Source organism: Cucurbitaria berberidis (genome assembly GCF_010015615.1).
Source record: "Cucurbitaria berberidis CBS 394.84 unplaced genomic scaffold K460scaffold_4, whole genome shotgun sequence".
Taxonomy (NCBI): domain Eukaryota; kingdom Fungi; phylum Ascomycota; class Dothideomycetes; order Pleosporales; family Cucurbitariaceae; genus Cucurbitaria; species Cucurbitaria berberidis.
The window spans coordinates 2068463-2079174 of NW_024468938.1; the positions used below are offsets into that span (position 1 = coordinate 2068463).

Genomic DNA, 10712 nt, shown 5'->3' on the forward strand with positions numbered 1-10712 from the left:
TTTAAGGCCATGTGCCGGCGGAGAGAAATGCCTAGCGCTCCGAGAGCGAACCGCTCGCCACCATGATGGGCACCGTACAAATACCCGTGGACAGCTCGTGAAGGTGAGCTTACCGACTACCGGGTTTCGAAAACATGACGCCTTCTTGGTCATTGAAACTTCTTGTCGTGAACTTGGTGCTCGCTATTGGATTAGCGGAGCGGCCATCGCAGGCATGGAGGGAGGGCAAGTTCAAGACTCTCGTGACGTTTGGTGATAGCTACACAGATGAGAATCGGTTGGGATATTTTATCAACAACAACGGCTCTGCGCCTCCTGTCGGATGGCAGCAACCAGTGGTATGCTATCCTCCAGATATTGCTAGCTTTCTCTAACAGCTATCAGGGCCTCAACACTGCATCAGGTGGTCTCTCCTGGGCCCGCTACGCCAGCATCTACTCGAAAGCCACTCTCTACAACTACGCAGTGTCAGGCGCCGTATGCTCAAACTACGTAACACCGCGATTCTTTTCCGCCATCAACGCGCCCTTCCCAGACATTGCAGGCTACGAACTCCCCGCCTTCATTGCAGACACAAAATACCGGTACCCTAACGGCACCAAGTTCTACATCGGCAAGCAGGATAGCACTGTGTACGCAATCTGGATCGGCACAAACGACCTCGGAAACAACGCTTTCCTCACCGACTCTCAAGTCAAAGGAAAGACAGTCAAAGACTATATTGACTGCGTGTACGACCAAGTGTCCCGCCTCTACAAAAATGGCGGTCGCTACTTCGTCCTATTGAACGTCGCGCCGCTTGATTTGCTCCCGCAATACGCACTACCCGAGAACGGCGGCCTACCAGCGACGCAATATTTCCCTGAGAAATTGGGCAAGAACATCACAGAGATAGCCGGGCGCATGCAAGAAACCGTAGCTGCTCTAAACGACGTGTACAAGTACCGCACGCCATTCCAAGTCGAAGTGGAAGAGAAATGGCCGGATGCAAAATTTGCCAACTTCGATGTACACGCGCTTATCTCAGATATCTATTACCACCCTAGTCAGTACCTCAATGGATCTGCGCCGCTGAATGTGCAAGGCGTTGCGCATCCGTGCGATCTTCAGGGCAAGAATTGCTCGTTGAGTCCGAGTCCTGATAGCTTTTTGTGGTATGATGCGCTGCACCCGTCGGAGCAGACGGGTCGTGTTGTGGCGAGGGAGTTTGTGCGTGTTTTGAGTGGAAAGAGTAAGTGGGCGGAGTACTGGGGCTGATTGGCGAGAACGACTGGTTGAGGGAGGTGAGGTATGATAGTATAGGTATCAGAATACAGCGTATTTGATATAGAGTAATTACGAACGCATTTGAACACATACAGGTACATATTAACATGTGCTTGGGAGATTTAGAGTGCACAACCGGTCGCGAATTGTCGACAGGGGTATGCATTGGAGTATGAAGGATACGTGAGAGAAGGAATATATCAGCCCTTCCAACAATGCCATATCTATACCGTGTAACAATGCGCCGTTAGCTATGTATGTCCCATATACAATATGCACGCACCGGCATCCAACAGGACACCATGACCGATCACTCACTATGCACACACCTCCCAAAAAGTCCAAGACAACCATAAACGCAGACCCAGTACCACTCCCTCAGAGACTCCGGCACCACCTCTCCAACCCCTTATCCACACCCTTCTCCCTCTTCAAAACCTCGCCAATCTCCTCCAAGGCAACATCACACTTGATCATTCCAAACCCACCCACCTGCCCCGCGATCACCGGCATCACTAACCCCAGTTCAACGAGTCCGTCCCATTCCTTTTTCGCTACGTCTTTGCCCCAGACTTTGCTTGTGCTACTGCTTGAAGACAGGCCGCCAGCTGCAGATTGGATACGAGCTTTGGAAGCCAGTGTGACGTATTCGTCGTATGTCATGTTGAAATTGCATGTATCGGAGTCGTGGATGATGTCTAGGCGGGCAGCGGCGATCAGCAGCGAGAGCGCGAGGGTGGAGAGGTGTGGTATCAGGGTGAGTTTGGAATCTGGCGGACTGAGTAGGTTGACAGGCTGAAAAGGGGTGTCTGCAGATAGAGAAGCGGTGGGGAGGAGGAAGGAAGTTAGAACCGAGGGGATAGATTTTGTGCGGTAGAAAGTAGGTGCCAGATGGGTTGTTAGGAAGGATGGGGATGCGAAAAGTTTCTGCTCAATGGTCAGTGTTGAGTTCATGGATGCAGGATATTAGAACGCAGAGGTAAGGAAGGGTGTTCGCTTACATCGATATTGGCGTTCCACTCCGCCAGAATGTCTTGGTTCACGCTCCTTTTCCCTTTCTTCGCCGGAGTACTCTTTGAGCCACCCTCTAGTATACCCCTCTCTTCAACACTGAGCTGATCCGGCTGCACAGTCAAACAAGCTTTGCTAATCTCCTGGAACGCAGTGAAAGTTTTTGCTAGACTGAGGTGCACGTAGCGATGGCTGAAGCGACTCTTGACACGTTTTTCGAGACTGTTCGTCACATCTATACGCGTGGTAAGCCCAAGCACCGCGATGGGAGCTTTCCTAGACTGCGCGATGTCGAAGAGATTGTAGAGCAGTGTCTGGCGCGGGTGCTGGGCGAAAAGGTCGAATTCGTCCATGACAAAAATGACTGCTTTCGCGACTTGATCGGTGAGCTCGCCTGTTTGCTCGGAAGGATGGGACAACAAGGCCAAAAGTGTGGTCAGAGTGTCGGCGTAATTCTTCCCTGGTCCACTGCCGTCTTCTTCAATCTCCATCTCCCTGCCTAGTTGACGCCATATGTCGCGAAGCGCAATCTTGTCATCGGTGTGAATGAAGCCATTTAGTCGAACGACATGGTACTCCCCGCCGTTGTCCTTGGCAACTTCAGACAAGACCCTTTGCACAAGCGCGGTCTTCCCGCTGCCTCGTGCCCCGATGACAAGCATCGAGTTGCCTTCACCAGCCGTGATGGTATGCTCAACGAGCTGGTACACCGACTTGTACTCATCGTCCAGGCCAACTAGCGGAGAGGGGCGCTTGCCCATGATGCGTTCCATGACAATGGTCTTGAGCAGGTCCAGTTCTCGACCTGCTACCAGGTTGCCATAGATGAGCGGGGGCGCAACCTTCTCTTTTTGGACCGAAGAAGGTTTGTTAAAGGGACTTGGCTCGGTGGGGTCTAAGACACTACCCAAGACACTGTTACCATCGACTTCCAGGTCATCTTCACTATGCCCATTGGCTGGCTCTTCAGCATCAGACCAGTGCTCTTCGTCTTGATTGCTGATATGATCCGTGCGATTCAGGCGTCGCCTTGTGCTTGTGATCAGTCTTTTGCTACTTGGAGGCACCGACTCACCGAGCTCGTCCTCCGTCTCTGGAACTTCGGTATGCTCGTCTATAGGTTTTCGCCGCTTGGATAGTTTTGAGCGCGTTGCTACAGGCAATTCTTCGTCTTTGAGTGTAGCTCTTTTCCGTGTGCTAGCAGGAGTTTTCCTGGGGGGTTGTTTCTTTACCGCAATGGTACTGTTGGTAGCATTCTGTGGTTCGTCCGTTTCTTCGTCAACCTCGACGGCTGGAGCTTGCTCCCTCTTCTTTCGGCCGCTGGACCGCGGAGCAGCTGCTTTGCGTGCCGACGTAGCAGGTGTACCGCTCTCTCTCGCACTCTGTTTTGTGGTTTTGGCCTTCGTAGGCCGGGCAATCGCACGCTTCTGTGTTGTAGCGACTTGCTGCAGCTCGTCCGTCGCTTCTCCTGTACTCGCAGTATCTTCTCTCGAGGCCGTCTGCTGCCGCCGCTGCGTTTTTCGAGATGAAATGTCCACAGTCAAAGCTCCCTCAATGTCATCGTATATGTCTATATCCTCGACAGCTGCATGCTTCCCAGCGGTGCTGTTCTTTACAGGCTTGAGGGGCCGACTTCTGCGCCTAGATGTAGGTTCCTCTTCGAGATCCGAAACAGCAGCCCCTTGGTTGTACGATACGGACCGGGTCGCAAGCCTTCCAGAGGCCCTTTTTGCCGTACTCTTTGCCAACGGGCTGGACACAATGCGCTTCGGCGTATCGACCTTCCTCCGTTTGGAGGAGCGTGGAGCATCCTCCATGGCGGGAATCGGGGCGCTTTGAGGCTATGAGGAGATCTCCGTTCGAGGTACGTTATTGCAGGTACGTCATAGTGGTCATGATAGGTGAATGGGGTCGATCTTGGCGGTGGTGAAGGCTGCTGCTCGAGGCGCGTGAACGTCCAAGTCGCGTCGCGCCAAAATTCCGCCCCGTCGTTTCTTGCCGCCCCTGTACTTGCCAAGGAAAACACCAACTTCCCCGGTTGCGCCTTCCTCTCCGTCGGCCTTTTCCCCAGACATCACTTTCAGTAGCTAGAGAGTCATTCAACGACTAGCTGACTTGCCATGTTGGATCCTTGCGGAAGAACAATGAAGCTTATCTTTGGTCGCTTTGCGACGGCTTGAAGAGCCCCACCCGGAACCGCACATCGGACGCGCCCTACAAATGATTTCCTGCAAACTAACGCCGTCACTAATTGATCTCAAGTCATATTAGGGAAACATATAATGGTTACTGCTGCTCCCTCAATATCACCAGCATATCATTGTTACCAATGTAATGGCTTTACACCACCGCCCTCAGGTTGAATTGACCTCTTACCCACAGCATCCCTCTTCTACAGCAGTTGCTGACGTTGAACTACTCCAATATGATGTAACCAACCCTTCCGGGAGCAACGAGGGCTTCTCCTTGCCACCTACAGATGGAGGCAAGGATGCCTGGCTGTGTCTGTTCGCTTGCTTCATGCTCGAGGCGCTTATCTGGGGTATTTATCATCGCGCTCTCGCATCATTCAAGCTGACCATCTAGGCTTTCCCTCTTGCTATGGTGTTTTTCAAGAACACTATAGTACTAGCGACGAGTTCGCTGGATCAAGTAACATAGCTGTTGTTGGTGCTTGTGCAATGGTATGCACCCCCCCCCAGTGAATTCCCGTTAAGGCATTCGGGCTGACGGGTAGCTAGGGCATCATGTACATGGACATTTCCATCTGGTTCGCCGTTCTGAAGTACTTTCCCAGACTCCGCGTATGGGCAACGCCAGTCGGCCTAGCCGTCGTGTGCCTCGCTTTAGGTCTGGGGTCACTCGCTACCAATGTGACACATCTAATACTCTCACAAGGTATCATCTATGCCATCGGTGGAGGCCTGGCATGGACGCCTATTCTCTTCTATATCGAGGAGTGGTGGGTACGTCGCCGAGGCTTTGCTTACGGAGCCACTATGGCTGGTTTAGGATTGAGCGGTGCGGTTCTCCCAGTCATCCTAGAATGGCTTCTTCACAGTTACGGCTTTCGAACGACCCTCCGGGTCTGCGCGCTCAGTTTTGTTGTGTTGAACCTTCCGATTCTGTTCTTCTTCAAGCCCCGACTTCCACTATCGCAGACGTCCCAATCGAGAAACTTCGACATGTCGTTCTGGACCTGCTCGAATTATCTGATCTTGCAGTCTGGAAACATCATCCAAAGCCTTGGTTTCTTCCTTCCGGCTATCTACCTACCTATTTTCGCTCGATCGATTGGAGCCAGTAGCATCGAAAGCACAGTCACAATTATTCTTTTGAATGGTGCCGCATTCGTTGGAAGCCTATGTATGGGCATTGCAGTCGACAAGTACCATGTTGTGCACTGTCTGTTGATCTCCGCTATCGGCTCTGCCACTGCTGTCTTCCTACTCTGGGGTCTCTCAACATCACTGGCACCCCTCTACATCTTCTGCCTTCTGTATGGCGCGTTTGCTGGATGCCAGTCGAGTACATGGAGCGCCATTGTCCGCGACACGCAAGAAAAGCGCAGAGGGGCCGACTCTGGCATGGTATGGGCGTGCTTATCCGCCGGAAAGGGAGTGGGCAATCTATGCAGCGGTCCGCTTTCAGAGGCCCTCTTGCACACTGGTAATTGGAGCGCAGGTCTAGCATATGGTAGTGAATTTGGTGCTCTGATTGCGTTTACAGGTGCAACTTGTTTGCTCAGCGGATGGGGTTATGCGGCGAAGAGGATTGGGTGGTTGTGACGTAGGGCCCTCTAACTCGCTAAGGGCATCATCATCGACGAACACCTTCTGCATATTCTATCGCGCACACCAATACACCCGTCTAAGATGTCCAAAATGTGAAGTAGATGGTTGAAGTGTTCTAGCCAAACAAAGCACCTGTACCTGTTACAGAGAAGCGGCCGCTTGCACCAATTAGATGCGCTTAGCGTTGTTCGAGGCTCGGGTATACGTACGCTTGAAACAGACCCACAAGGCCCCTTCATCTTGAGCTCCCGCGATCGGCCTATGCAGATTCTCCATGGGGAATCCGGTCCTCGAAACGAAACGGCAGATCCTCTCTTTGTAATTTATCGGAGGCCCAACAAGCAACCATTACTCAATGGTAGGGTGATAGCTTGGCATATCCCCGCGTGCTCCGTGTACATGCACCATCGCAGCAAACCCACTGGCTAGAACTGAAACATTAGACATGACGTGCATAGAGACAGTCAACATGTTCATAGGCCAAGTATTCCAAGAATCATGGAAACTGATTAAAGTACACAAGGTACCCTAGTCACATCAAGCGGCTGCGCGACGGTTTGGTTGAGCTTTTCAGCATCTAGAAGACGTCACTGGTACACGACTCAGAAGTTTCAAACAACTTGAGACCCGCAGATAATCTTTCTGTTGTGAAGCTCGAAGATGAACGGATGGTGGATCATGTATGGAACGGTCCGAAAAGAACATATATATCAAGAACTTGAGGCCTGCTGGATATCATCAACAAGCCCTCTTTGACACTTGTCGAGCACTTTCTTTAAGAAAACCCTTTCAGGCTTTCGCACTTTTCGTTCATTCTCTCCATACCCTAGCGGTATTCGTACGTTCTTTTGGCAGCGCCAGTCCATCATCCATCAGCACATTCTTTCTGTATCAACTTTCACGACAACAGCTCCCAATCCTTGATACTTGTCAACAACTTCCAACATGAGGTCCGCTATCATCCTCGCTCTCACGAGCTCAACGCTCGCTAGTATGTATGATCTCAATGTACTCACAGTCCACCAGCTAACAAGTACAGTGCCCTTCGGCAATGTCATCGACACCATTTTTGGCACCTCCTATGAGGCTCGCCACGTCCCTGCGCCTGACCAGATTCCCGCTTTCCATGCTATCGGGACAGTCTCCGGAACGGGCTTCATCTTTCCAACAGCTACCGGGGCTTCCCCCACTGGGCGGCCTCATGGTACTGGCTCTCGGCCTGGTCATGGTCACAAGACCAAGACCAAGACCAAGTCCAAGACCAAGAGCTTGGCGATTGATTATGAGCTCGCGCCTACCGCAGTACCCAATATTGGGGATGTGAAGAGGCAGGCCGGGAGTGGGTCCTCGCTGCCTAGTTTCACGCTCTTGGATCCCAGTGATGCTGTACCGGGTGTGCCTAAGCCTACAGGCACAAAGAGCTCCGCGAGGCCGCGCCCTACGAAAGGCCCTGGGTCCCGGGTCCCTTCGTCGACAGCCAAGTCGTCTCTGCCCTCCCCAACGGAGGCCCCTGGTTCCCCGACACCTACTGAGGATCCTGAATCTTCCATCCCATTCCCAACACCTACCGACGAACCCTCCCTACCCTCCCCAACGGACGACCCCGAGTCGCCCTTCCCCACCGAAGAGCCACCATTCCCAACTGCCACCGGTCAGCCTGAGTTCCCATTCCCGACTGGAGATTTCCCAATCCCGACTGGTGGATTCCCAATCCCGACGGGCGGTTTCCCCTTCCCTACTGGCGGTTTCCCTGGCTCACGCATCCCGGGTCGCCCCACTACACTTAAGACTTTGACGCGTGGTCCTCGACCTACCGCTGTGCCGGAGCAAACAGGCCTTCCGGGCGGTGACGAAGATGGAGAGACAGGAACCGGTGATGCGCAGGGTTTCTTGGAGTGGCTTCAGGGCATGTTCGGTGGGGCAAAGGGGAATTAGAAGAATATGATAGAGGAGTAGATGAAGTATAGAGAACTTTGGAAGATGGGAGGAATTCGGAGAGACGGGAGATGGGAGATTTACACAGATACACGTCTTGATGACGCTTCACTTCACTTCGATACACATACTTTCAAATAAAACACATTAGACTAGACAGAACATGACTTTGCAACTTGGTCGTGAAGAAAAGCGTGTTAACAGATGACAGCGTTTCTGACCATCCTTACTCCGCGTTATCTAAACAGTCTATGCACTATCTTCTAGCGGGAGTTGAGACTCATGCTAATGGGTGCACATGAGTACATCACTCGAACGGTCTACACTACACGCTATATCAGCGCCTAAATCATCGAACTACTTTCCCGAATCATCGCAGAAAACCTTGTCGAACTGCTCTTCAAGCCAGTCTTCTAGCACGTTTCCTAGACGGACTAAGTGGTAGATGAGATAGGATGCTCAGACTCGCGCAAACGAGTAAGAGTGCAAAAGCAGCGAATGCCACCGTGCTACGACAGATAGCAAACATAAACAAGCCGTACACCAAGGTGGTCAACTGCCAGAAGAAGGCCTTTAAATATAGCCAAGTACGGGATGATGTCTCATAGACCCTTGTTAGTACGTCGTTTAGTATTTTCCAGTACGTCTCCATGTAATCAACTGCTGTTGGTAATGCGAGAATGAGAGTCCAATGCTCACGTCGAACTTCGTGGGTGAGCGAGATTTCAGCGGAGAATGTAAGCCATCTCTTGTGCAGCACATGTCTCCACACAGACCTCAATTTGCCCTTCCAATTGTAGGGCTTCCCGTGGCGCATGAAGTCTTCCCACTTCTTGACAGTTCGTATAGCCAACATCCTAGTTACTTGAAACCACTCCTCGTGTGTTGTCGAGGTCGCCTTGTGCTTGTCACATTGCCAATGGCGACAGTGGTTTTCCAAGTCGATCTGGATCAGCCGCTCTGTTCGAATACAGTATTCTGTTTCGCACGGTGAGACGTATACAACCACGGGCTCAAATTTGCAGTTCCGTCGGTGCTCGTCGATGCGCTGTTCGTAGTTGGCGCGCGCGGTGGAGCCTATCTTATAGCCTAGTTCGGGTCGAAGAGGATCATAAAGGATGTAAATCACGCCGCTAGTGTCACTGAAAGTTAGATTCTCTAGGAGCTTAGAACGTAGTTTGTCGTGAATCGATCTTGCCGTCTTTGGTGCCGCGGGAGAACGTGTACGCTTTGGTTCTTGATTGCTCCATTGACCATGTTCGAAGTCTGGCTCCGCTTTGGTGTATCCTTTACTGTCCATCGGTCTTTCATTTGGACTGGGTGTATGGGTAGTTTGATGGTATTCTGATGATAAATTGGCATGTTGGCGTGGTGTGCTCGGAAGGTGCGACGCTGTATTGTAATACGGTGTCTGAAAGGCACGGGTGTTATATTGTGGGATGTCAGAAAGTCGCTGACGTTTATGTTGAGTTTTATGCACGCTGCTCTGCGGTCGGCTGTGCAGCGGATCGGAGACCCTCCGTCTATCTTGTGTGTGGCGATTGGCGTTAGGAGAAGGCGAGGATAAAAGTGAAGGTCGATCGCTCGGTGGAAGGTCGAATGATGCTCGAAAACGTATTTCTGGGTCGCTCTGCGCGTCTGTGAATTGCGGCCTTTTGCGAAGATAACTTGCTGCGGTAAAGTCTGAGGATTTAGGTCGACTTGGAGCGCCTGCTTGCGAGACTCGACGCCCGACGTCCTCAAACTTTGATACAGATGAACAGATTTCGACCGGTGTCGTCTCGCGGGAAGGTGTTGGTGATGGGAATCGACCTGGAAGCATGGTTGTTCACGATTCGCAAAAGGATGTTGGAGAAGTAGGGAACATTCAATTTGCTTGACTTGAAACGAAATACTGCTATGAAGGCACTTTAAAGGATGCCGCTGCACCTATGTATGGAGCCTTGGCCAGCGCTACACCTGCATCCAAGTGTGGGTAGCTAGTGCATGATATTACGGCGCAGTGTTGGATGTCGTCGCTAAGCCACAATTATGATCTCGTATCCGGCCCTTAAGGAAGAATTTTGGAGGGGTCGTCTTTTTCTTTCGCTGGACCAGCCTTGACAGAATTTAGGGTTTGCGCACATCTAATGTCTAGTAATGGACCAAACTATAGTAGAAATTACTGGCGATGGATACTTGATAGCTTCAGGCTACAGAATGCCCCAGTGCAAACTTCCAATGCGCTGCGCCCTGAAGGTGGTGTGCAGGGCCCACTTGATGTATCAAGAGTGCAGAAGTAGACTAATGGCCCGTATCTGCAGGGCTTCACGCGCGGGTCCTCGATTTCTGCGAGCCAGAGCGAGGCATACTTCACGGGTACCTGGTTACTTTGGTTTGGCAGGTGACCCATCTGCAGAGAGCTGGGTGTTCGCGACACTCCACGTATCGTCAACCGCTACGGCCTACGGCCCGACCGGCAAGCTATGACATGGCTCCGTGAGCGAGGGACTACACCGAATGAATATGACGAGATGGAAATGCATGACGCCTGTCCATTGCAACTGAAGGTGGCCTCTTTCTAGACGTCTATAACGGACGGTTCAAGAACTGACATTAAGCACAGTAATGGATTGCGCTTTCCTGAATTGTCCTCTAAGACTTGAATGCTTCGTCGCATCGCCCCCATGATTGAAGCTCATAGTTCAGGATCATACCGCTGATCCA

General features: G+C 51.8%; 5 protein-coding genes across 5 annotated transcripts; 3 read left to right on the forward strand and 2 right to left on the reverse strand.

The window, feature by feature from the left end:
- Positions 1–134: 134 nt before the first annotated feature.
- K460DRAFT_290076 (carbohydrate esterase family 16 protein) lies at positions 135–1257 on the forward strand (the record flags this gene model as incomplete). Its single annotated transcript, XM_040929171.1, is given in 2 exon segments — positions 135–338; positions 355–1257. 2 exon segments carry the CDS (start codon positions 135–137, stop codon positions 1255–1257), a joined length of 1107 nt encoding a protein of 368 aa, XP_040785937.1.
- Positions 1258–1337: 80 nt separating this feature from the next.
- K460DRAFT_341426 (uncharacterized protein) lies at positions 1338–4383 on the reverse strand. The gene is made up of 2 exons (XM_040931151.1): positions 2268–4383; positions 1338–2193 (listed from the first exon to the last, which is right to left on the reverse strand). The coding sequence occupies exons 1-2, from the start codon at positions 4092–4094 to the stop codon at positions 1645–1647; spliced, it is 2376 nt and encodes a 791-aa protein (XP_040785938.1). The 5' UTR covers positions 4095–4383; the 3' UTR covers positions 1338–1644.
- A 228-nt stretch (positions 4384–4611) lies between these two features.
- Positions 4612–6065, forward strand: K460DRAFT_378534 (MFS general substrate transporter; the record flags this gene model as incomplete). Its single annotated transcript, XM_040935085.1, has 3 exons — positions 4612–4819; positions 4864–4961; positions 5019–6065. 3 exons carry the CDS (start codon positions 4612–4614, stop codon positions 6063–6065), a joined length of 1353 nt encoding a protein of 450 aa, XP_040785939.1.
- A 598-nt stretch (positions 6066–6663) lies between these two features.
- Positions 6664–8206, forward strand: K460DRAFT_144237 (uncharacterized protein). The gene is made up of 2 exons (XM_040926766.1): positions 6664–7062; positions 7111–8206. The coding sequence occupies exons 1-2, from the start codon at positions 7017–7019 to the stop codon at positions 8004–8006; spliced, it is 942 nt and encodes a 313-aa protein (XP_040785940.1). The 5' UTR covers positions 6664–7016; the 3' UTR covers positions 8007–8206.
- K460DRAFT_368276 (uncharacterized protein) lies at positions 7920–9873 on the reverse strand. Its single transcript, XM_040933739.1, has one exon. It carries the CDS (start codon positions 9826–9828, stop codon positions 8407–8409), a length of 1422 nt encoding a protein of 473 aa, XP_040785941.1. The 5' UTR covers positions 9829–9873; the 3' UTR covers positions 7920–8406.
- Between the last annotated feature and the right edge of the window lie 839 nt (positions 9874–10712).

Bases quoted from the DNA above. Each gene is read 5' to 3' on its own strand.
- K460DRAFT_144237 (XM_040926766.1), top strand. From the start codon at position 7,017: ATGAGGTCCGCTATCATCCTCGCTCTCACGAGCTCAACGCTCGCTA. The intron at 7,063-7,110 runs GTATGTATGATC...TAACAAGTACAG, and splicing joins CACGAGCTCAACGCTCGCTA to TGCCCTTCGGCAATGTCATC.
- K460DRAFT_341426 (XM_040931151.1), bottom strand. From the start codon at position 4,094: ATGGAGGATGCTCCACGCTCCTCCAAACGGAGGAAGGTCGATACGCCG. The intron at 2,194-2,267 runs GTAAGCGAACAC...ACCATTGAGCAG, and splicing joins AGTGGAACGCCAATATCGAT to AAACTTTTCGCATCCCCATC.
- K460DRAFT_368276 (XM_040933739.1), bottom strand. From the start codon at position 9,828: ATGCTTCCAGGTCGATTCCCATCACCAACACCTTCCCGCGAGACGACA.